Source organism: Amia ocellicauda, chromosome 10 (genome assembly GCF_036373705.1).
Source record: "Amia ocellicauda isolate fAmiCal2 chromosome 10, fAmiCal2.hap1, whole genome shotgun sequence".
Classification (NCBI taxonomy): Eukaryota; Metazoa; Chordata; class Actinopteri; order Amiiformes; family Amiidae; genus Amia; species Amia ocellicauda.
Genome location: NC_089859.1, coordinates 31041847 through 31067727, shown reverse-complemented (window position 1 = coordinate 31067727; position 25881 = coordinate 31041847). Strand labels below are relative to the sequence as shown.

Below are 25881 nucleotides of genomic sequence, written 5' to 3'. Positions count from 1 at the left end.
GGGTGCAGAATAAGGTGAAGGACCCGCTTCTCCGTCTCGGTTGCCAGCTGAGGGAAAGCGGTATATGTAGTATTTGACATTGATCGAAAATACAAGGAAATTAAAGAATGGCTGCTTTAACTCTGAATTCTTTAAAACAAGTATTGAAATCCGCCATCAGCGGGAATGGATTCGACCGAGTTTTAAGCAAGGTGAGAAACATAGATATTTTGATTTAGTTTGCTTGTCTCAATGCAATTTCAATTTAGGAAGGATTTCTTTGGAGTTTAACTAAGGTTAGAAATTGTCTACACGACGGGCACAATTTTAGATTTGTATTTACTTTTATATGTGTTGCAATAACATTAAATATATAGATTTCCTAGAAATTTAAGTTGGTTTATGTGTTTAATTCATGCGTAGAAAGCAGTAGCCTACTTAACATTGATTTCTGAACTCAGTTTATCAGTTTATTCCAGAGCTGTATATATATCACATTCTATAATTGACTTATTGCTCATCCATTGACGTTACAAAATACAAAATGCAATATCCAAGGTGCAAGTTTGCAGCTCAACATTTTCAAAGCAATTTCTTTACTTGGATTATTTGTTTTCATAGACGAACATGAATTGCTTTACAGGTGACATTGGATGAGAATTACAGTGCAATTGCCAATATAACTCGGGCTGGACCAAGATTATCTATTATTATTATTATTATTATTATTATTATTTTAAAACTGTTTCAAGGGCGAGACAATGTGTGTGTATTAAACTGGTTGCGTTGTAATTCACTCTGCAATGATCAACACTACTGTGCCAAGTGTTGGTAACTTTTTTTATTTATTTACTGCGCAGCATTTACATAAAATGTGCCATATAACTTAAGGGCCGATTAAATTCCAAATTAACACAGATATCTTGTGGCAAATTTAAAGTTATAGCAGAATTTACCCGATACTGAAGTTTCTGACACCTTTTCCCCCCTCTCTCAGAGCCCTGGATTTAAAACATGCTCATACACTTCCAGTTGCTTGTCTAATCCGGTGGTTCCCAACCCTGGTCCTGGAGGACCCCCTACCCTGCTGATTTTTGTTCCAACCCAGTGCTCAATTACATAATTGAACCCTTAATTGAAGTAATCATTTCTTAAATCTGAGCCTTTTAATTATTTTAAACAGTAGGGGGGTTAAGTTCAGTATAACATTGTATAAGGAAAGTATTATCTTATTATGGAACCAACTTTCTTATGAAAAAGTAAAATGTAACCAAATCATGACATCAATTAAGGGTTCAATTAAGTAATTGAGAGCTCAGCTGGAACAAAAACCAGCAGGGTAGGGGCTACTCCAGGTCCAGGGTTGGGAGCCACTGGTCTAATCACTGCGGCTTGTGTTGGGTCAATGTCCTGGATGCAGGTGAGCCTGGTGTCGGCCAGCCCAGGCAGGGTGGTGTGTGAGCTGCGAGTGGAGGAGGAGCACACCAACCGCGGCGGCACTCTGCACGGAGGCATGACGGCCACACTGGTGGACGTGGTGTCCACAGTCGCGTTACTGCACACGGAGCGGCAAGCGCCAGGGGTCAGCGTGGACATGAACATCACGTAAGTCTGCCACGCCGGCCCGTCAGAGTTCATAACCCGATATAGAAGACACTTCATCCATTGCAACATACAGCAGTTTTGTTTTTAAATTATTCGAGCTGAGATTGAGACCCCTCATTTTTCAGTGTGTTATCCGTGCATAAATCCCTCCAGAAGTACTCTGTAGAATGCCATAGATCTCTAGGAAGCATGGCAACCCCTTAAAATTGTGCATCACAGATATCTGCAGATTACATACATTGCCTATTCCCATTTTAAGGGTTAACAAATTCAGTGATTTTATTATGGATGAAACCACACCAAAGAAGCACAATTCAATTGGTTTTCATAGTCACACATATTATACTTTTTCTCTGTTTTTAACCCGATTATCAGATACATGAATGCAGCAAAACTGGGAGATGATGTCCTTATCACTGCTCAAGTTCTGAAGCAAGGGAGGACCTTGGCGTTTGCTACAGTAGACATCACTAACAAAGCAACGGGAAAACTCATTGCTCAGGGAAGACACACTAAACATCTTGGCAGCTAAAGGCAACATGGAACATCTGGTTATCACTTAGCTATTAAAAACTGTGCCATATAGTCTGCATAGTGCCTGCTTCAAGTGCCACTGGAGACCAAAGTTTTTGTGGCATCCAAGCACATTAAACAAACTCCTTAAACTGTTGGGACACTCACTCTGTGGACTACTTGTCTGTTGTAAATACTTGCTATTATCTCAAACATAAAATAAACATAGTATACACAGTAAGAGTTTGAGACCATTCTATTAGACAACTTTTATAACTTGAATTACTTAGATTATGAAAAGATGTTTATATATGGTGAATGATTTTTTTCTTTTCTAGTCTGCCCTCCCTTTTAAGTTCATAATCTATTGATTATGCTCAACAGTACAACGCTCAGACTAGTTCTTACAGCATTTATTCTTTGAGGTTAGCACATCAGATCAAGTGTAGGGGATGGGAAAATTTTAAAAGATCTGAATTTTGAGGTTTATGGCCAAATGAAAGTCCACAAATTGTGATCTGTATTTATCCAAAAGAAGTTCCAAAGGCAGTAACCCAGAAATGAGCTATACAACTATGATGCTAGCCAGACCAGGGGAATTACTTGTGCAATATGACATTTCTCTCTGTAAATCTCATAATTGTCCCTAATCCATATGCATTTTTGCTCCAAAATAATCTGCCTGGTTAATATCCACCTGAACTGTATATCAAATAAATTAGAAGGCATCTCTAGTCTGTCTTGGAGCACCGATTCACAATGCTGAACAACTGGGTTGAACACTAAAAAAAGAAAAGAATGGCATTTCAAAAAGTTAAGTTCTGCAAAGCCATTTACAAAACCTCTGCAGCAAGAAACTGGGCGAAGAAATAGACAAAATGGTAAATTATTTTCACCCATTTATTTCAATGTGTTGATTTTACAGAAGGCAAATATAAATTTGCTGATGTGCCTTATACCCAGTAAAGCCAGCTTACAAATACCCATCCCATTAAAGCACTGCAACAATTAACTCTTCAAGAGTTTTGCCTTTCAAAACAAAAACAAAAAAGTTCAAATCTAAACACTCCCATTAATTTAGTTTTCCACAGCTTGTAGTTGCTAGGTACTTCATCTTTTCCCCACTTTACATTTCCCCTCCTAGAGCCCCACAATGTGTTTTCAGTAGCCAGAATATAGTGCATGACTTGCTTATGTGGTAACAATATATGTGACCATATGCATTGAAAACATTACGTTTTAAGCTTATTTCTGCAGTTTTGCATCACATTATTACACCCTCATCCCCAAGCTGATCATGCTCCAGATGTTACCTAGGGTCTGCCTGGCATTAATGTACATAAAACTTCACAAAAGAAAAATAATTTTAAAAATTCTTAGCCAATTCAGGGAAAGATATCCAAAAATAAGAGCCAGCAAAACTCAAAACAGCTCAGCAGGTATAAATCAAAATGAACAAAAAGGCAATGCCTACACTGAATGATCACTGACAAGGTTCTTCACCTTGTTGATCTGCATTTCCAGGATCTATAATAGAGTTTAGTTAAATCACACTTTTTGCTCACCTGCCCTCCCTCATCCCAGATTAATGAACTGTAAAAACAAACAAAATGTCTGGTACCATTTATCCTGTAAAAAAAAAAAAAAAAAAGTATCATTCATGACAGGGACACACAACCAGTGCAAAATGAGAGGACCATCATTAAGACCTTAGTCATTTGTTCCTGTTTTGCATATAGAGTTCCTTCCATTACTGGTTTTCCATAACAATGCTGCTCCGAGGAACAACCACTCAGACAAACCAATGTTCGTGCAGGTTCAAAGAGAGAGGAAAAAAAAAAAAAAAAAAAAACAACTAGATTTGGTAAAAAATAAAATGAATGAAATAAGAAGCTCCAGGATTAATGAGAATGGTTAACAAAGGAGTGTTCCAAGCACGAGTTCACTTGTCATCAATAAAGGAATCTCTGTGGAGGTGAGCTTGCTGTATTGGTATTCTAGGATCTTCCCTGTGTGGCTAGGCGTTGACCCTAGTCTGGCATGTAGGGGCGGAGGTGGTCCTCAATGCCTCCCACCCCCCAGCGGGTCAGCTGGTCCTGTGGCAGGTAAAGGCAGATGCTGCACAACTTGAAAACTGTGGCCTTGTTTTTTGGAGTCTGTTTAACAGCAGGAAAAACAGAATTAATTGACTGCAGAAGATAAATGTATACATACAAGGAAAAAGGGACATGGAATATAATGGCATGGTCTGGCTCCAGCACCTACCGCCCTCCCGATAAAATTCATGATATCAACACACATGCAAACTGGTGTTTTTTCCCTGATTCTGTTAAATGGTGTTCAACACTTATTCCTCAAACCATGAGTTTGTAATGTTACTATTTTAAATGCATAATGGAAATTTAGATCTCTACTAAACAGGGAGAAGGTCAAGCAAAGATGAACTTGGTCAGCTTTAATAGTTTCCACTTGCCCTTTCATCCCATACGCAAAATAGCAATGAGGAACAGCAAGTGGTCTGATCCATCTGTGCAGCCAGATGTCATATACTGTAGTTCACTATTATGAAGTTAAAAGATAGCACGGCCTCCCAACTTGAATTTACCTGTAAGTGCTGTCTGTCCATAAACAGGAACACAGACTGACTGGGGTTGTTCATGACCATTCCAGCCTTGTCTTTTCGGCTCATTGCATGCAGAAACTGCTTCTCGTAGTCTCCATGATGAAATTCAAACTTGGCCTACAGTTACAAAAAAATAAAATAGTAACTAATTTCCTCATATCAGAATTGACCTGTGCCATTTTCACATCTCAGGTAAATCCAGTGTGCCCTGGACTTAATCTTTCATCTAAACAGTAAAATATCATGGTGACGTTGGATTTTGAAAGTGTTTTCCCCACATGGAACATGCAAAGGCTAGTCTTAAGGTAAAACAGTGCTCACACTTTAAACTGTAAATACATTTCTGATTACGAATAGTTGACATGCAAGTAAACCACCCACCCATTTTCCACCAAAAAAAAGGGAAGGTTTTCAAATATAAACATCAAAATAGTTCCTGTAAGTTCTCTCACTTAGATTTTAATTTCTTAACTTGGTTTTTCTGCAACTCCATTTTAGACTGTGATAATATTTTGGCAAAACATCATTAATAGTTTAGTACTCCAGGCAGCCCATTACTCCCCTCAGAACATTCCCATCAGTAAACAGAATGAGAAAGATGCTCACCTGAACAGGCCTAAAGGGCTCATCATCAGACCCCTTCCATCTGGAGAACAGAAGACAGACTATCTTTTCAATGTCATTGCGAGGCCAAAGGATGAAGTCCATCTCTTGGGTGCAACCAATGACATCCTGCAGAACAAGTCAGTAGGGTGGAAAGAGTTAAGCAGGCCCGATTCTATATTTATATAGCTTTTACATTTCATTTTTAGAGCTCCTCTCTCCACTATTGTTCCCTGCAGTAATCCATGTAGCTTCCAACTGCCTGCATCCATATCGAAAAGCAATTTCATGAATCTGTCAGGGTAAGGAACTACTAGACAAAATGAGTTCTTGCAACAATTTCAATACTATTCTTTTCCAACTTGAATTGATTAGACAAACCGATTTGAGGTCAAGAAAATCTGTGCCAGAAGCATTTTCTATGATATACATTTATCCACACTTGGCTAGGATAGCTCACAAAACAAAACAAGTATTGGGCCATTTCAGCAAAGGAGAAGATTAGATATTTCATGACCTAAACTTTGAGACTTAGTATAATGTTCAACACTGTTACTAAGCTAATACACTTATAGAATCACATTTGTAATTATGTGCAAGATTGTTCTACAGATAGAATGTATATAGAGGTTCTATTAAGGATTTCAAAATTGAATATTGAAATTATGAACTGGACATTCAGCCAAACATGGCCTTAAAATATGCAACATTAATCTGCTATTGAAGACAGCAGACTGGTACTCACCCTGCGCATGGACTGGTAGCGCGGGGCGTGCAACTGCACCACGTCCTTCTGCAGCAGTTCTAAGGAACTTTCTAAGGAGTAGCTGGAATCACGCACACCTTTAAGAATATTCTCTTCGTAGTTATTCGTCATAACCGGTACCACTTCAGCTACTTCGAAAAGTGCAGACTTTTTCTTCTGAGTTGGGAAGAGAAGAGATCATGCGAAGAAACATTTTAAAATGGACACAGCCAACGAGAAGAAATTCTTCCAAATACTCCAAATACTTCCAAATTCACTTTAGAAACCCCTCTTGACCTCCCCTACGATGATCAGTGACTCTCCTTAGGTTCAGAGCAGAACCATCTCCTTTCAGCTTTAAAGACCCCAGAACCGTAACTCTTTAAGGCTGTATCTGAGAAATACTTTTAGGCCCAGCAAGACTATACCACAACAGGGTGGAAATTAAAACTGCAACTACACAGTCCGAGCCATTACTGGTTTCAGGAGCTCTATAATATATAAATCATGGGTGGTGTACATGCACTAAATGTTATCTTGAGTAAAGGTGCAGACAAACCTAATGAGTCTTTAAACAGACTACATATACTTTGCATCTTCCTTATTACAAATGTACATGACCATGCTTTGCAACGGGTGTCTTTTATTTAGATGAAAGATACTGTACCACCACTGACATCATCCACATGTGATGCACCTTGTTTGACTTATGTTAATAACAGGACTTTGACGTTCATTCTCCCTAATTTAACATGCATCTACAGTGGGCCTTTTTGTGCAGGCAGTGTCCGGAGACTTACCTTTTCCTTGAACACGAAAGCGATGTACATTTTGAAGTCGAACTGGTCAGCTAAAGACTCCTTCTTCTTCCGAAGCTGAGCACGAAGGCGGTTCATCGTTTGTTTTCTTCGGGAGTTTGGGTCCCCCATTGTGAATTTCTGATGGTGGTCGCTTTCCTTTTTTTTTCTTTTTTTTTTTTTAAATAGATTTTCGTTATTTTAATTTTTTTTAGATTTTATTTTTTTAACTAGCACATGGGGTGAAGTGCCAAGTTCCCTTTTTTTTTTAAACTAGAGAAAAGAAAGTAGATTCCTACTCTAAGTGAAAGGTCTACTCTAACTACTAATAGATGGGACTAATACAAACTTAAGTCATGTTTCGCGGTTTGTGAGAAGGTGCGAGTGGGGAAGGGGGGTTCATTCGCATTTATTTATTTTTAATTTGATTTAAGAGATCATACTGATACTGAAGGAGAACAGAGCTAGTTATGCCAAAATACACGAAACAAATCCAGCCACTCAGTTTCACAGAAGGGTCCAAATAAACGAGTTTAACCAAAAGGAAAAAAAAAAATCAAATTAAGATGCGGTATATTCCTACACACAATGCAATTGACAAGAACCGAAAGGAGGCGATCAAACCCATGCCGACACAATCGCTACGAAATATAAAAACAAACAAACAAAAAAAAAAGTACACTTATGTTCGTCTTCTCCCAGCCTCGTCCATGGCTGGTGCTATTGGATTTGATTTCTCTGCAGAGACTACTTTTATGAACGCGTTATTAGAGGATGGGGAGTACAGAGGACCGAGGCAGGGAAAGGCAGATGCCGGGAGAGGATGGCCCCAGACGAAAGGGAAAAAGACAGAGAAGACATGTCGGAGTTCACTGGCAATAGCACTGGCCCAGCAACTGTGTTCATAATGATGGCGTTTTCAAAGAGCCCGAGAGACGACAGACACGACCACTACATCTTATCTTATATGACGAGGCGTAATCGCGGCCTGCCAGTAAAAGGTGCGCTGCGTTTCCCTTTACATTCTCCGAGCGGTGCAGTGCTTCAGCTGAGGTTCAACTGCGCATTAGGCCATTTTTAAACCGCTTTCTAACGTGTCGCCATGCTTATACGCTTCACGCACCTACACGTCTTCCTTAGATCACCATCGCAAAAGTGATTCGACTATTTGTGTGATCTGACTTCGTAATAAATAGTTTTACTTGGTTTTCTTTTTTGTGTGTGTGTGTGTGTTTTTTGTTTTGTTTTGGGTTTTTTTCACTCGTCAGCCCCCACCCACCAACACGCCATGTCAAGATAAATTGACAAACCAACCGAAATCCTCCATTCTTTCAAACGATACACAGCGCGGTTTGCTCCCTGGCGGACCCATGCTCGGCGGTGAACGCGTGAAATGAGGTTTGCTCGGTGGGTCGTGTCCTCGGCGCGGCGCTCCCCTCCTGTAGACGATGAGAAGTGGCCTTCGCAGAACAAACAACCCAAAATGGCGGACCCACGTCACGCTCCTGCACTACGTCATGCAGCTCTCTGAAAAATACGTATTATCGGTTTGACTTTTATTTTATTTATTTTATAACTTTGGTCTCATTCTTTACGTATCTATTTTCGCTTTAATTTAAATAAAATCATTTTTATACAGACTATATATATACCCATATAAAGCGATATATATAGATATTTAGACTGACGTAAGTCACGTGTTTTGTCACATATCTACCGTAAATAATGGCGTAGATGTGCACATTTTCTTCCCTAATTCACAGCATTGGATGTAATCTGAAGAACAAAATCATGATATATAAGTATTCTTATTATTAAGAGAAGTTTAAGCATTAATAATATTATTAGGGTTAACTATAATGTGTCTTGTTATATTATTATTATGACTTGCACAAATGTTAAAGTTTCTATTCACATGATGTGAGGGAAATATGGACAATGAACAATACAATTACAATAACAGAAATAGCTGACATTTGCTTTTAAAACAAACGCAGCAGGAAACGAAAAAATGTTTAAGTTCAATTATTATTTCAAGTATAAATAGGCTCTGATGTGAAGCATTTAGCACATATTTGGTATTATTTGCAATTTTTGTAAGCTAAATAATATTTACAATGCAGTACGTTCCTGCAATAAGTTCCTTATTGCGTGGAGACTGCAGTAACACCGAATTTGTGGAAAAAGCATAGATTGCAGTCCAGTGTTTTTAATACAGAAAACTAAAACTTTCTTGTGTACACTTTGAATATCATTCAAAACATTTTCATTACAAATTAAACAAGTACAGGTGCTCAATGTGATATGTTTTTTTTTTTATTAAAAACTTGGTATCCATCTCATTCTCTAAAGGTGCACACACATTCTGTGTATGTATAACAATAGCCTATTGTGTGTATGAGAGAGAGAGAGAGAGAGAGAGAGAGAGAGAGAGAGAGAGAGAGAGAGAGAGAGAGAGAGAGAGAGAGATTAGGTAAACTAAGACAGGCGATGTATTGTTCCTGTTCCCGTTATGGTTTATGGGTTACATTATATTACAAAGGCATTTATAACAAGATTAGAGCACTACAACAAGGTGCCCATAAAACCACTCTCAGATCACCTGTATTCTGCCAAGTAATTGCAACGGCTGCCTTTGAAGTATTGCCAATATAGTTTAACAACTGTCATTGATTCTGTATTCTTTATATATATAATCTGATTATATAATCTGATATTAACACCGCCGTTAGAAAGTCAACATATTTATGTTACAGGTGTTACATGTGGTTATAGCACCGAATCAAATTATAGGAATAATATTTTACACCTTTCTTAAGAGTATCGGTTCATGTAACTATGATGGGTTGATTAAATGAAAATGCCTCATTTACAAATACGAGTCACGTTATCAGTTTCAGGAATGTATGTATCGGAGTATACCGATATTGTTTAGGTGATTAGGCATTTGTGTTTATGTTTTGTCCAATCAAATGACGACGGTGACATTATTTTTCTTGTGCAATCAATGTAAATTACATAAATATAAAAGTAACATAGTAACGAAAATAGAATACAATATCAAACTAAAGCTAACGTGTTTGAAAAATAAAATCAAAAATAAGCACAGGAAGGTGCTTTGTGATCTGATCTTCTGTACAAGCCAGCATTTAGGACCACTGCCAGAACATAAAGGCTTGAGATGGATGTCCAGGGTCCATTTGCACAGTTAGTTAGAGGTGTATCTATTTATTTGATCGTCAGCTATAGGAGCAAGGAAACCAACTAAAGAAACGAATTACTAACGAACTAAACTATGAAATACACCAATTTAAAAAAGCGTACACAGACTTTTAGCTGCTCTGGAACAAGACATACACACACACATAGGATGCATGACAAATAGGCAGCATGTGTATATGTAAGTAGCTAAAGTAACTTGTGATTGTAGATGAATAAACGATGCATCGGCTCTACCAATACTCCAATATGTAATGGACCTGCATGACGACACGCCGAATCCGGGCACTTCCCGGTGATCAGCCCCGCCTACCAGGAGCGGAAGCACGCGAGCAGCTCCGCGCGCGGGACGAGGCGAGCCCGGAGCACGTGACCGCGGCGGCTATAAGCGAACCGCGCGAGCAGACGAGCCCAGTGTGGTAGACTGTGAGAGCGCGCCGTCAAGCTGAGGTGAGTGCGGTTTAGATTATTATTATTATTATTATTATTATTATTATTATTATTATTATTATTAATAATGTAAAAGCACATTTGCGTGCATATATATATATATATAAAGTCCTGTTTCCTGAAATTGTGTTTTGGTGTGCTTACGGTTTCCACGTAAAGCGGCGTTTGTTAAACCTGGGCTACGGTCATGTTTCAATACCTTTTGGTTTCTGTTTTTTGGTTGACGATTATCCGTTCATTTTATAATTTGACTCCTAGTTGCTCCTCTAGAAGTGCGCCTTTTAATACTTCAGCAACTACGTGTAATCGTGTTTTTGTGCGGTTTCTGTGGAGTCTGGAGTACCTGGATGTTTTGCTTGGCGATTGGCGGCTTTTATTTCCGTTTCTGTGTCTGTGTGAAAATGAAGCATCGTTTTGCGCGGTGTGGCTTATTTGTTCAGCAGCCGTACGCGCCTGTTTTAACGATGCCCTTCGTCAGCACACAAAGAGCAATGGTCGCGTTCGTGTTGCGCAGATTTCCGCAGGTCTACAGAATCCCGCCGCTCCCATTGGCGGAGCAGCGCAGATCTGCGGAAATATGCGCTATACGACGGCGACCTTGTATTGCTGTGGCAGCCCGGACTACGTCGGAATAAGGAGATGAAGCTGTTGGTTGCGATGGTCACTTTGCATTCGTGACAATTTAACTTTACATCCAAAAAATAAATAAAATGAACGTGCACACTAAAGTCGTAATCAAAACGTAACGTCGTTAACCGAAGTAAGCTAACTTTAAAACGTATACATATTAGAGGTTGATTATTTTCCAGGCTTCACTATAAAAGGGACCTCTGTTAAAAACCACAATATTGATAGGATGCAACTTCAATGATGAAATAAGCTATCGCTGTTTTAACTAACAACAGTTGCTGATATATATATATATTTTTTTTCTAAATGTAACTGAATTACATTTTCTTCCTTCTGTAGAAAAATGAATTTCATTCCAAAAGCCAGACAGGATGGGGTTAAGCCTTCTGCAAACATAAAGGTAAGAGAATTTTATCTCCAACCCCATTACTGGTTGTCATTGTCTGTATTGGTGGGCACTGCTTGCTTGTACCTGATTAGATTTGTCTTGATTAGCTCCCCTCGGCCCACCCCCCAAATGAGACCTCCCAGTGCTTCACAGTTGTATTCTCTATGGACTAGAATGGAGCCTTGATCACACGTCAAATTACTCCCGTTTCAGCTCTCATGGAAGAGCTTCCGGGTGGAATGGAGACCCGGTGGCTCCCCAGGAACGTATGGTGTACCCCTTGTGTTCCAGTTACCTGTGCCCTTTCCTCAAAAACCTGGGAAAACCTTCCAAATGTAAAATCCTGCCATGCTTTGAGCACTGCACCATACATATTTAGAGCCCAGATTATTTTAGTTTTATTACTATACACAATGCTATACTAGTTCCTCTGAGGGGGAGGAATGTGACCTGCTCTAGGATTTCCTCAAAACATCACTTGTACATTAAACTTTTTTTTTTTTTTTTAATGGGGCTTCCCATCTGTTTTAATTGGCATGTCAGGATCCTTTTTTACATTTGAGAACAGTAGACTTGTATGAGCCTGTTGAAAATAACCCTGCAACACTACTAATGCTAAGGGAGCACTATTCCTGTACTGTAAGTAAATGAGCTTGGCATGCACACCTCCCATACTGTGAAAGTGACAGTTCTCACTTCTTACTCCTGGACTTTTTTTTTTTTTTTTTTTTTTTCTCCCCTCCCCTTAGGCGCTAGCATGCATTCCTGTTTGTAACTTGACTACAGTAGCTCATGCTATTGTCCCTGGGTGAAAAACATTAACTAACCTCCGACTCATAATTGTCCTTAATGATATTTTTGAAGGCAGTTCCCACGGTATTTATTTGTTCAAGAATGTAGCAGTAAGATGATAATCTGTGAAATAGAAATGGCTACCCATGGGAATCGGGTGGTTGCCTCATAGTGTACAAGGTAAACCGGCTCCTTTCCCACGCTAGCAATGCAGTCAGACATGCAGGGCTGGTCAGCCCCACTGTGCATTTACCTGCCCTTGTTTGCTATCCCATGGTCGCAGTGTGACTAATGATTAGGAGAGAAGAATGGAGTTAAGCTCTTGTAAGTACAGATTGTGTTCCTGAGGTCAGATTGATTAAATTGTGTTCATTCCCACAAACACAGCCTCTCTATTGCCAACATGTGTGCAATAGTGTTGTAACTCTTCAAGCTTGAAGACCGGAGAGTCGCATGTATTCCTTGACATTTTCACACCTGGCATGCACTGTCTGTTTTAATTGTAAAGTTCCTTAGTTACCTATGAAGGAGAACTAAAGTAGAACTTTCTATGCATAACTTGACTGACTGGCCTTTTAACGGACTTTCCCACCTCCTGTTTTGTTTTAGAGCTTTTTAACGGGGGGTGTTCAAGAAGGATCTGGAAGAAGAACTTTACAAGTCCTTCAGCCATCTGCAATGAATGGGAACCTGGTTGGAAGAGTAAAAGAGGTAAAAACTTGAAGTGAACAACTTTTTGTATAATTCCTTGACTATTTTGTATGGTGTTTGCATAATCCCACCTTCCGTAGTATACACCTTTTTGGTTCTGCTTTGTAAAATGGTGCAAGTATTGGATCTTTTAAAATCTCTTAGGTATTGGCTTTTTTTTTTTTTTTAATACCTATTCTATCTTTCCCTAATTTCAGCCAGTGAAGTCCTTCACAAAAAGAAAGTTGTGGAGTGCTGAGCCAAAGGGCTCAAAACGAGTCAAAGCTGAAGTTGCAGTGTACACCGAGGCCAATGAAAATGAAAATCTGTCTGAAGGAATGACAAAGGAGGCATATGAGCTTATGGTCAAAGGTAAATGATGCTTTTTTTTTTTTTCTTTTTTAATATGAATGAAGTGGTCTGTTCTTGACATTCTGTGAATACTCTAATCTTGTTTAAAATGGTATCTCCTTTTTTTTTTTTTTTTAATCAGAAACCCCACCATCCAGCTACTGGAAAGAGGTAGCAGAAGAAAGGCGGAAGGCACTGTATAATGTTCTTCAGGAAAATGAAAAGGTAGGTTATTCGGTGTAATGTTTATCTAGTCTGTTCCCTTTCCCATGCCCTGTGTGAATGTTAAGTCAACTGTAAATGCTACTTGGCATGAAACCAAGGAGCATAACTGAAGCCTTAAGTGAGAATGAATCCAAAGGCTGAGTACTTATTGTGTAGCTATATCAATGAACTTTGCTACGATTACTTTTTTCTTTAACCTATAAATAAGGTTTCTTTTTAATTCATATCTTTTGACTTTATCAACAGTTGCACAAGGAAATTGAATCCAGAGATGAGCAGATCTCTCAGCTGAGGCACGATAATGAAGAACTGCAGGAGCTCGCACAGCATGTTCAGTACATGGCAGATATGATTGAGGTAAAGAGGCCACGTTGAAGGCATTTTGGGTTGGATTCTACAGTAAAACAATTTGTGCAAGTTTGAGTTTGCAGTCTTTAGGAAATCTCTAGGCAGTTAGACCCCTCAGATTTGCAAAAGCAAGTGGACTGATTTTGAGGGATGTGTACTCCACCAACTTCTCCCCCAGTACAGAATATCCCACAGTTAGATTAACCTCTGACACTTTCCAGTATTGAGATGGTGACCTTTTAGCTTCCTTTTCCCCTGCAGAGGTTAACGGGGAAGAGTCCAGACAGTCTTGAAGCGCTGAGAGACCTGGATTTGGAAGAGGAGGATGAGCCAGAAGAGGAGGATGAATCGGAAGAGGACCTCAGCAGTGACGAAGAACTGCTGGAGGATGATTGTGAGGATGCTGCTGGAACAGTGTCGGAATCGAACTGAATTAATTGACTTTTTTTAAAATTGGGCACTAAGTGCAAGAAGACCTGTGAAGTGGCACGCGTCAAAACTGTTCTAGTGCTGCTTCACAATTTGAACACCATTGCTCCAGCCTTTTCCAGCAGTTGGCCCTGCCTTGTGAAATAGTGGTCTGGTTTTATTTTTAAAAGCTAGTTTGTTGGTCTCCATTCTGCCATAGCTGTTAGAAATTAAGATTTCAAGATTGAGTTCCTTCTTTTGGAGAGGGGAAATTTGGGTGAACAGAGGTTTCAATCTAGCAGAATTGATCTGTTCTACTGCAGGAGTTTATTTAAAGGCAGCTGTAATTTTGAATGTTCTGGTTCTACTTGCCTCTGACTGGCAGATTTTTTGCAAAATGCCATCGCCAACGGTGTTCACTTTAACATTTGACTTGCTTGCATTGTGTTCGACTCTTTAATGATGATATTAAGGATTATACCCACCCTGACAGTAACAATGTTCAGGGTTTTAAGTTCAACATCTGAAACATCAGCTGAGTAGTATATTTGGCTGTATTTATTTTATGTAATGTATGGCTGTGAGCAGTTCATTGTCTTGTCTACAAAGACCTGGGATAACTCTTCTGTATTGGAGAACTTAAATAGATTTGTGACTTGCACTGCCATAGTGGGAGGGATTTAATCTTCCTAATGCTAGGATGTATGTTTAAAGGTCCACTGTGCAATATGGGATTGACCAGCTGTCAACTTAAAATGGGTAATGTTCATTGTGCAGTTTTAATGCATCCAATCTGTATATACTTTACATTTTGTGAAAGATTTCATTTGTACTTTAATAAATGTGAAGATTGTTTTTTAAGTCCTGAATTCCTTTTTTTTTAACCTTCCGTTTTATTTATTGGGGTTATATTTGAGTATCTCATAATGAAATTGCCAAATTGGGTTAATCAGTACTTTTTATTTAGGTTTCCCCCTGGTCTACAAACTACAATCACTGGTTTTATAATGGTGTAATGAAAGTAAGTTTGTTCTAACTGGATTGACAGTGTGTAGCTGCTGACACCACCTTTTATAATGGGATGGTGATTTTTCATTCCTACTGAGCTCTCCCTTAATTTAACTAATGTGTCATTTAAACTGTGGAAATGTTAGTTTCATATTTCAAAAACTCTACGATTTAAGATCTTAGATTACATTATGGTTTAGTTAAGTACCCTGCCCTAAGTGACAGCTCCACAAGAACAAAAAACTGCATGGTGTCCCAAGTACCAGGTTTGAGAACCACTGCTCTACGCAAGTCAAACAAATGGCAGTCTGGTCTCCGCTTAACATTGCTTTTATTCCATCTGCTCACAATAACAAGTGTCCCACAATGCTTGGTCCAACTGAAGTTCATGAGGGTTGATTTAATCACAGTAGTCTGAAGATTTGTGGGTGACTTGGGGAAAAACCCAAGAGATCCACAAGTTCCTGGGCATAGTTGTTAGGCCAGTCATCCCATCTTTTCTTCCTCAGAATTTCCAGGTCCCTCCTCAGGCTCTGTGAGTTGCTCAGCAATCTGATCTGGGGGATGTTATTCCAGCAAAGCACACTCAGTAGGTAGCAGGTCCAGAACTTCACTAGAATGGACTTCGGGCTGTCTGTCAGAAGAGGGTCTTCCTCTTGGTGTAGGAAGCCTAAAAGCATGTCACAGAGATTCAGGTCCATTGCCTTTTGCTGGTTTTTATGGTGGGTGTAGCTGATGCCACTGAGGGTCTTCAGGATTGTTATGGTGGCTGAGGTAGAGAGGTCAGGCCTTGTCAGGAATGCTGCAAGGTAGGGCATGTACTCCCCTGCATACATCGCAGCCACCCGGCCTCCTGGGAAGGGAAGAGTGACCAACATTGGCACCCAGTGTGATTATTTATCTGTGCTTTAGTTTATGCAAATGCTTACGTATTCATCCCCATTAGATGGAGATGAGACTTCGGTTTCTACAATACTTGCACCTCTCCTACCTTATGCTAACACTGATGTGTCAGGTTTGACTCAAGGAGTGAACTGTCTTCAGCAAGCCATTACAGTTATTCAGCAAACTCAACAAGCGTTTCATCAGCAATTCTTACAAAATTGTCAAAGCCAGATGGAGGAGGATAAGGAACACTTACAGCAAAACTATTGCCGTTACAATAGATAGAGTGCATCAAATGCTATCACAGTGTTTTGAAGATGCCAAGAAGGAGATTTTGGAATCAATAACGTCTCATTTAAAATATCAATATTCTCACAATTCTCTTCCCATCCTGGGTTTCAGTTCAGGTGGACCTCTTCGGTTTTCCTCTTTGTAAGACTTTACCCCAGTTCACTTCTGTCTTTATTCAGTTCAAGTACATTCCAATTGTTTAGAACGTACAAGTCCATCTTCCTTTACGGTTTCCCCAACTAAAGCTGCTTTGCCCTCACAACACTACATGGTTTAGGAATCCTCTGCACCGCTTTGTTTTAGTATATAGTCCATTAAAACATGCTTTTCCATTTGTTTTGTCTCTTCTCTAGGTGTCTCTCTCCCCTTTATATCTACTATCAACATGACCTGGAAGCATACAAAGTCTTAAAGTGACATGCCCCATAGCGGACCATCACAACTTGATCTCTGGTTCAATGTCAAGTGTTTTTGTGTTCACTAGGGAATCTTAATGCCCTCTTAGTGTATTAAGACATAAATGAGTCAAGGCTTGCTTTGAGTTGGATACAATACGTATAAATCAGAACAAGTCCTGTTTATCTATAACATGGCCAAAGTATACATAACACCTGTCTCTTTGTCTCCTGTCTCTTTTCTCTTAAACATGACTCTAATGTGCTGATGACCAAAAGAAGGAAATATAAGATACCTGTGTAAGCCAGGACTCCAATATCAGAGGCTGCTTGTATCCTCTTATCCAGGGAGAGGCTGGTGTTGCGAATGTTTTTGCCAGCCAGTATGATTTTGTGAATGAGAATGTCTTTTTTCACTGGCTCTGACTCCTGTTCTCTTGGAAACAAACATGACTTTATGTATGTCTCGTAAAACCTTATTATGCACTGGAACATGGTGATTCTTCAATTAAAATGCTGAGAACTTTTCTCTTTTTGGGCCTTTTTTTGGTTTTCTTTAGAGATTGGGCTGCAATAAACTCAAAGAAACAATTGAATGCTAGGTTCAGGAATTCAGATTCTCCATGATGACATCACAACATCTGGATTGTGACATCACAGTGTGTGTGAGATGGAGGCAGGGCTGGAAATTAAGGTTGTCCGCTCGCCACCTGCCAAGTATTTTCAAGGCTTATGAGCTGAGTTAACTTTAATGTTAGCTAAATCGTGAAAGGTACTCCCTTTTTCCCCAAACCTCTATAATACACCAGCTAAGAAGTCTAAAAATGATGTGTTAACCTGATTGTGATCCAAAAAAAGAGACCAGAAATGTCCTTTACTCTTGGCAAAAACAAAGGAAGGATTGCCTATAATATATAACGGGAAAATTATATGGTGTTCTGTGTGTAGTGTACATGATTCTATACCATAAACCAAGCCATTTCAAATTGGTTAAAAAAAATCAATAAACCTTTCTTTGACAAACGTAAATGTAAACTTTCTTTGTAAATGTATTTATTGTACGTAGCTTTTGTCACAATGTGGTGTAAATAATTTTGGCTAGTAATTGTTTTGTTTGGCTAGTAAGTATTTCAGGCTACTAGACAGCTGACAATAGTGCCAAAAAAGTTGCAGCCCTGGATAGAAGGTAGACTATTATTTGTATTGTTGGTGTACACTAAACTAAACAAAATAGAATGGGACTGCAGTGGAAAATGTAATTGGTCTGTCAAGGTCTTTACATTTGTAATTTACAATATAATTCAGAGCCTTGAAATAAAATACAAGAAACAATGTTTATTTGTTAATGGTGAATAAATAAATTAACAAGCAAACAAAAGAAAAACTAAAGACACCTTGGGCTTAGGTTCTTGTAGGTGAAGTCTGCAGACATTCTTCACTGGCACTGTTGGGTCTCTTAAAAAAGCATGAAAGCAAATTAACAATTTATTTTTGCTGTAGGGGAATTGCTCTAGGTATTACATCAGCTAGGTTAATCTTGCAAGGTAAAACTGATCACTTGTGACGGACAGATGAATACCTTCAGCCATGGTTCCCACGCTGATATGAAATCACTCCCTGCCTTCCATAATGGATGTCTGAGACAAATCTGTCAGATATTTTGGCCAAATAAGATATCTTAACTATGACCTGTTCAAAAGCACAAACACCTGCTGCATTACAACAGAGGAGACTCAGATGGTTGTATTCACTTGTGTAAATTTGAATTCGTAAAATGTACTATGCTTTGAATTTCACTGTATTATGTAAATTTGAATTTGTGATGTTTTATGACTTGTACTGAACTGTGTTTTTGAACTCTGTATTGCGCTTATATTTTGTAAGTCGCCCTGGATAAGGGCGTCTGCCAAGAAATAAAGAATAATAATAATGGTTGGGACACATCTTGAGAATGGAGTAAAGTTCTGTGGCTAGGACTGCATTTCACTGGACACCACAAGGCAAAAGACCTAGAGGCTGCCCACGCAACACCTGGCGCCGAACAGTTGAAAAGGAGCTGAAGCAGATGGATTTAACCTGGGGTGAAGCCGAAGTAAAGGTGAAAGACAGAAAAGCATGGGAGTTTCTTGTTTCTACCTTATGCTCCTCTTGGAGCAAAGAGGATAAGTAGTAAGTAGTATGGTTCCCACACTAATTCACATATTAAGCCCGTAAGAGGTATAACCAAGGTAAAACCAAGACTGAAATGTGACAGGACCGAAGAGGAATCACTATCAGATGAGGACAGGATGTTTCTGAAGGACCTCCACTTAACTGTCAGACAGAAGGGAGGGTGGGGTGAACTGGTCAGGACCAAATCAGCAATAAAATGACTGAGGCAATTTGCCTGAAAGTGGCTGCCCTCTAATGTGTAGTTAAGTACTATATTCTTCTGCATCTGTAAATATATTTTGAACCACTTTTCTTTAGCAATGTATTTTACTGCATATATATCTTCCAGTTGTAGAGCCTAATTTGCTACTTTTGACCTATAATAATTGCTAATTTAATATTTAATATATTTAATATTTTACATTTCCTTGAATGTGACATCAAGACATCAGGCAAACAAAATGAGTGAAGAGGAAACAAAGAGGCAGTAAACGGAAATATGCCTTGGTCTCAATGTTATACATTAACACATAATTACAAAAGAAACACAATTAATTACTTTGCAGAGCACAGTGGGATTTCAAAAAGTTAAATAAGTATAATAAGAGGTAGCTTATTTGCAGTATACTTCTGCAATTAGTTATACTGCCAACTAGTATGATTCACATCTGAATATCTGATTCAGTCTTTTTCTTTCTTACCACCACACCACTATTCCTCCTCATTAAGAGATCATTAACTTTCTTATCACAGGTGACCTGCAAAAGAAAAGGCCTTCACCTGATCAACACAATGATGTGAACTGGCAAAAAAAAATCACCCATCATTCTAAAAGCGTATGATTCAGTTGATGGAGGTCACCACTGTTTCCCACGGCCTGACAAACATTGTGACACTTCAGGAATGCACGTCTCTGCTCAGCTCAGACCCTGCAGCTCTGCTTCAGATGACAATGAAATGTCTTTGTGGGGCTTGTCTGGCCTTAGCGCTCACCTAAGGCTTTGTGTTTAGAATTTCATGGGAAGGAGAAAAGCATGTGAAGAATATGTAGCATTTCCTGTGTCCCTGGAACAGCAGGCTATTTTGATTTTCTTTACCAGAACTAGAGGGTCTTACATTACCATTTTGGTCCTTTCACTACAGTATTGTTATTATTCTTAATGCATATACCTTTACAAAATCTTCTCAAAGTTCAGGAAAGGCATGAACCTCACAGCGGCCCATGTGAAGGGCTAGCCAGGCTTTTTCAACAGTGCTATAGAAAAGCAAAGACATTGAGCGCTGACACAACACATTTCCCCACATATATCTCCCAATTGTGTCTGCAAGACAGAACACCCTTTGCAAATAATAATTGTGCCAGAAATACTGATTCACAAAGCATCAGTCCTGTTGCCATTAAACATTTATTTTTCTTTCCGATTTTGTGGTAAGTGTCAGCATCTAAACACAGAACTGAATGTTTGCAAACGGAACATTTTGAATCTGTAAAATCAATTATTTTATCAGCAAACTGCTTTCCTTAATGTAATGCCAAGAGTTTTAGGACTATTATCAATTAACATGTTGACATGAACACACATATACACTCACCTAAAGGATTATTAGGAACAGCATACTAATACTGTGTTTGACCCCCTTTCGCCTTCAGAACTGCCTTAATTCTACGTGGCATTGATTCAACAAGGTGCTGAAAGCATTCTTTAGAAATGTTGGCCCATATTGATAGGATAGCATCTTGCAGTTGATGGAGATTTGTGGGATGCACATCCAGGGCACGAAGCTCCCGTTCCACCACATCCCAAAGATGCTCTATTGGGTCGATATCTGGTGACTGTGGGGGCCAGTTTAGTACAGTGAACTCATTGTCATGTTCAAGAAACCAATTTGAAATGATTGGACCTTTGTGACATGGTGCATTATCCTGCTGGAAGTAGCCATCAGAGGATGGGTACATGGTGGTCATAAAGGGATGGACATGGTCAGAAACAATGCTCAGGTAGGCCGTGGCATTTAAACGATGCCCAATTGGCACTAAGGGTCCTAAAGTGTGCCAAGAAAACATCCCCCACACCATTACACCACCACCACCAGCCTGCACAGTGGTAACAAGGCATGATGGATCCATGTTCTCATTCTGTTTACGCCAAATTCTGACTCTACCATCTGAATGTCTCAACAGAAATCGAGACTCATCAGACCAGGCAACATTTTTCCAGTCTTCAACTGTCCAATTTTGGCGAGCTTGTGCAAATTGTAGCCTCTTTTTCCTATTTGTAGTGGAGATGAGTAGTACCCGGTGGGGTCTTCTGCTGTTGTAGCCCATCCGCCTCAAGGTTGTACGTGTTGTGGCTTCACAAATGCTTTGCTGCATACCTCGGTTGTAACGAGTGGTTATTTCAGTCAAAGTTGCTCTTCTATCAGCTTGAATCAGTCGGCCCATTCTCCTCTGACCTCTAGCACCAACAAGGCATTTTCGCCCACAGGACTGCCGCATACTGGATGTTTTTCCCATTTCACACCATTCTTTGTAACCCCTAGAAATGGTTGTGTGTGAAAATCCCAGTAACTGAGCAGATTGTGAAATACTCAGACCGGCCCGTCTGGCACCAACAACCATGCCACGCTCAAAATTGCTTAAATCACCTTTCTTTCCCATTCAGACATTCAGTTTGGAGTTCAGGAGATTGTCTTGACCAGGACCACACCCCTAAATGCATTGAAGCAACTGCCATGTGATTGGTTGGTTGGATAATTGCATTAATGAGAAATTGAACAGGTGTTCCTAATAATCCTTTAGGTGAGTGTATAACAATAGGATAGGAGTGGTACTCACAATATTTAAAAGAGGGTGAATTGCTCACAGACACATACTTTCTGAAAAATATGTAATTATGCAAAAATAAACTTTATTGCCACTTTTAATGAAAAGAAGAACCCAAGAGAAAAAACACAAGACCAAAAAGGCAATCAGTACGGCAACAAATATGACCTAAACCAAAAAAATGTTATAATAGAGGCCACTTTTAATATTTCTATACAATGGAACTTCTGCTTTCAAAAAGGAGGTGGAACAGTCATCATCTGGAAACTCCACAAGTACAAATGTTAACCAGTATAATCTCAATTTATTTTACAAAACTAAAATGTAATACAATTCACAGTGCCTAAGTAAAAAAAAACTAATTAACATAAAGAGCCTTATTTTGAGAATTTCAGTTAATACATAAATATAGAACAGAACTTGTGTATAATCCATAAGTGGCTGATCCTCACTAGGAACTAGTCAATAAAAATGACAGATCTATGGCCATGATAGTGATAAATGCAATCCGTGGTTGTTTTATCCATCTATTTCTAATTTTCTTATAAACTCTGCACTACTCTTTGCCTTATAGGTTAGCCGACTTATAAGTCAAATGCATCTCTTGTTTTAATCAGTGCCTGTTAATTGAGTTAAATCGTTTTTGCATTTATTCACTTTGTGTGTTCTGTGCAATCCTCTGTAGTTACTTTTGCTTCTATTATCTACAATGTCAAGTTACCATTAGTATAGCCTCTTGTAGGGCTTCACAAAGCTACGTTACAGGAAATGCAAGAGGGAAATATATCAGAGTTACACAGAATGTGCAAAAACAGAACTTTCAGTATGGCGCAACTCTAACTGGCTTCCCCTGCACTTTTCCTCCCAGCTTTGCAAAGACTTTTCAGAAAAGCTTGCCTTCCACCTCTTCAGCAGAATTTGACATGGAGACAGCTGAGAATTGCACAGAATAGAGATCAAAATGCATGTAATGTTGAAAACAGAAAATAACAGCAAATACTTTTGAAACCATTTTCATTCAAACAAAATGAAAGATGATAATTAGTCTGTCACATACTATAATTTTGTCAAATATAGCTCTCATTATCCTGGTATGATATTAATAAACAATATTAATAATAATATAAATAATATTAAAAATAAAAAAATATGGTTTTTCCTTCCGGTTTTGTAACCCTCAATCCCAATTCTTCTGATAAGGGCACAATTATTCGTCAATCTACATAATGCACAGTAACATGGTTTTAAAGGGATACTATCACTCCAACTAAAGGGAAATGAAAAAGGACTGACTTCATTACACACGTTGTTCTAGCTCCAAGTTAAATAGGCATTGATCAAAGACAACATTGTTCAGCTTATAAAGTACAAGTTTTTCCAGTAAATTACATTCACACCTGCATGTGCATAAAATATACAGCACAATAAAATGCAAAACATATAAAATAATTCTTAATGCTTCTATATTGCAACCATAGCCTTTTTGCCTACAATGGTGTGTTATGGGTGCTACAAATTATGCTTATGTCCAATATGCCTATTGACCTTGAGAGGGTATTATATGTTGTCCAAGCTGTACAGAAAGCAACACCCAATCGTAATATGTATAAACTGCTACACTTTACAACATCTTTGTTTTGGAGTTCCATGAAGTATGACCGATATGAAACCTTTCACTAAGACGAGGGTTGGAAGCTGCACAGTGTTAGCATTAGACGTTGTCAGACTGGTCCAGATTTTGGGGATTGCAGAGCAGGGTGACAAATGAGGCATACATGAATGAGGCTAAACAAAAGCTCGTAGTGATGTGAACAGTTTGCATTTGCTTTATAGGATTCTGATCTTAGCCTTTTACTTAGAGCATTACATTCACAAAATACAAAACAATTTTTGTTGTTGTTGTTTATCCATATAACCCATATCTGAACGTAAACATCTATGAATTAAAATACAAATTCACTGCTGTGTAATACTTAAACAAAACCAAATTTGACAAAATCAGAAAATAAAACCAAGCATGATGAAGCTACTTGGCTACAATTTCAGTTGAGCACAGAAACCACTTAAATAAATACTCTGAAGAAATGCTTGTGTTAACTCAAACCACACTAAGGTTTTAGGGACAGCTGACTCAATGTACCTTAATCAATGTAATCCATGGACCACTCTTCAAAATCGTATTTTTAATAAAATCAGCATTTTTTTTTCTTTCTCTGAAATTGGTGTAAATATGGCTCCAAGATTAAAGTAAAACTGAGCTTTACTAAAAACAGGCTGTCCCTGTCCCTCTTATTTAGTGTGAGTGTGTTTCCAATGGTCATCGTGTGTGTAAGAAGGATGCTGTTGTTATGCTGTGGTGCTGTTATGTAGTGGCCAGTTTTTATTTCCAGATAGACCGTTTTAGTTTATGTTCCCCTTTCTATGTGTGCAAAGACACATTTTAGAAACACAGAACTGGTGAATAAGAGCAAATGAACACAGCATGGCAAACATTTCAAAATGTTTTTGTGCTCGTGTGTGTATAGTGTGTGTGTGCGTGTGTGTGAGTACCTAAATGTTTGATTATTGAGTCTTCTTTCCAGAGGATCAGAAGTGTCAAAATCACGGTGCAACGTGCAAATACCTCAATAGAAGCCTTAACATTATTCATAAATCCCTGAAACTGACCGGCACATACCAGAAACATTTAAAAAAGAAAAAAACAAAAAATACAGTATACCACATGCTTCCAACAGTGCAATTTCAAAGCGCAATTTCAAATTTCATGAATATCAACAACTGAAACAAATTATATTGATAATAGAAACAACATAAATTTTAATAATAATAATAATAATGATAATAATAATAATAATAATAATAATAATATAAAATGCTTCTTGTGGACAGAAATGGCTTTAAAATCAATGTACACAGATGGAAAGCCCAGCCGGCACCCTGGGGGCTGCACTGAAGCCACACTGCCTGCCCACCCTCACTCTTGAGTCTGTGTGGAGGCTGTGAGAATGGCTCAGGGGCTGCGGACAGGAGGAGTCTCTTAGGTTCTCCCACAGCCCCCGCCAACCCTGCGATTCAGGCCACCGCTGGACCCTTCAGAAGGCAGTGGTCACCGCGTTCCCCCTCCTCGTTCCCAGACACACCATCTCTCCTGGGACCTTGTCCAGCTGCTCATATGCCAACCTGCCCTCTTCCCCTGTGGAAAACACAGAGATGCCACGTAATAAAAAACTGAAATAATATGCTGCACAAATCAAAAACACAAAGGATTGATCATATGGAGACCAGACTGATTTATTTGCATCTTCAGTTTCTTTTCACCAAGAGGATACTGAATGGACGTATTACCAAGTATCTTGTTGGTCCAAGGAAAAGTAATATGTGGGTTTGGATTACAAAGAAAAAGATAGCATACTATATAATAAATAGACCTCGATGAAAGTAAAAGACTTTGGAAGCCTCATATCTGATCTAACTTACATATTAACCACTTAAAGATTCATGTCAGATTTCAAGAAAGAAGCCAGAGGAATAGCCAGAGGCAGAGGTTGGGTTTTGTTCACACGCTACTTGTTGACCTGTGCTAATTGACCTTTACACTATCCACCTGCTGAGAATATAGCTTTGAAAAGAAAAACAACAAACAAAATTTCCAACAATGTGAAACACACCTCTTCTAAAGGCAATGACTCAAGAATTCAATGTTAATGCGGAGAGCTTTCAAACGACACCGAATGCACACCCCAAACTGGGAAACACATTTTGTGGGAAAGTAAAACACGGATCTCCACTTAAAAGGACTTGTGCAGTGACAGTGTGATCACATGGCACTTTATCATCAAGACAATCTCCTCTAGCCTCTTGTTCATCATTTCTTCTGTTAAAGATAGGGCTGGCTGTTTGAAACTCTTAGCACTGCCATAATTTTACACAAGTGTTATTGGGATAAATAGAAGGTAATTTA

The 25881-nt window shown here is 38.9% G+C and overlaps 5 protein-coding genes across 8 annotated transcripts in view; 2 read left to right on the top strand and 3 right to left on the bottom strand.

The window, feature by feature from the left end:
* Positions 1 to 2: 2 nt before the first annotated feature.
* Positions 3 to 2338, top strand: acot13 (acyl-CoA thioesterase 13). Its single transcript, XM_066715911.1, has 3 exons — positions 3 to 191; positions 1400 to 1584; positions 1960 to 2338. The coding sequence occupies exons 1-3, from the start codon at positions 108 to 110 to the stop codon at positions 2114 to 2116; spliced, it is 426 nt and encodes a 141-aa protein (XP_066572008.1). The 5' UTR covers positions 3 to 107; the 3' UTR covers positions 2117 to 2338.
* A 645-nt stretch (positions 2339 to 2983) lies between these two features.
* c10h6orf62 (chromosome 10 C6orf62 homolog) lies at positions 2984 to 8345 on the bottom strand. The gene is made up of 5 exons (XM_066715910.1): positions 6869 to 8345; positions 6069 to 6245; positions 5327 to 5452; positions 4703 to 4837; positions 2984 to 4253 (listed from the first exon to the last, which is right to left on the bottom strand). The coding sequence occupies exons 1-5, from the start codon at positions 6995 to 6997 to the stop codon at positions 4128 to 4130; spliced, it is 693 nt and encodes a 230-aa protein (XP_066572007.1). The 5' UTR covers positions 6998 to 8345; the 3' UTR covers positions 2984 to 4127.
* A 2109-nt stretch (positions 8346 to 10454) lies between these two features.
* On the top strand, positions 10455 to 15225 carry gmnn (geminin DNA replication inhibitor). The gene is made up of 7 exons (XM_066715908.1): positions 10455 to 10534; positions 11504 to 11564; positions 12954 to 13055; positions 13253 to 13406; positions 13528 to 13610; positions 13857 to 13967; positions 14220 to 15225. Exons 2-7 carry the CDS (start codon positions 11508 to 11510, stop codon positions 14388 to 14390), a joined length of 678 nt encoding a protein of 225 aa, XP_066572005.1. The 5' UTR covers positions 10455 to 10534; positions 11504 to 11507; the 3' UTR covers positions 14391 to 15225.
* A 553-nt stretch (positions 15226 to 15778) lies between these two features.
* Positions 15779 to 18377, bottom strand: LOC136759570 (armadillo-like helical domain-containing protein 2). The gene is made up of 3 exons (XM_066714574.1): positions 18340 to 18377; positions 17242 to 17381; positions 15779 to 16227 (listed from the first exon to the last, which is right to left on the bottom strand). The coding sequence occupies exons 1-3, from the start codon at positions 18375 to 18377 to the stop codon at positions 15779 to 15781; spliced, it is 627 nt and encodes a 208-aa protein (XP_066570671.1).
* Positions 18378 to 21985: 3608 nt separating this feature from the next.
* The window catches only part of ripor2 (RHO family interacting cell polarization regulator 2), a 50672-nt gene continuing 46776 nt past the window's right edge, over positions 21986 to 25881 (bottom strand). For all 4 annotated transcript variants that reach the window (XM_066715904.1, XM_066715906.1, XM_066715905.1 and 1 more), the window contains exon 22: positions 21986 to 25113. In XM_066715904.1, the coding sequence (XP_066572001.1) occupies positions 25013 to 25113 (101 nt within the window). In that variant the 3' untranslated portion in view covers positions 21986 to 25012. The remainder of the gene's footprint in view (positions 25114 to 25881) is intronic.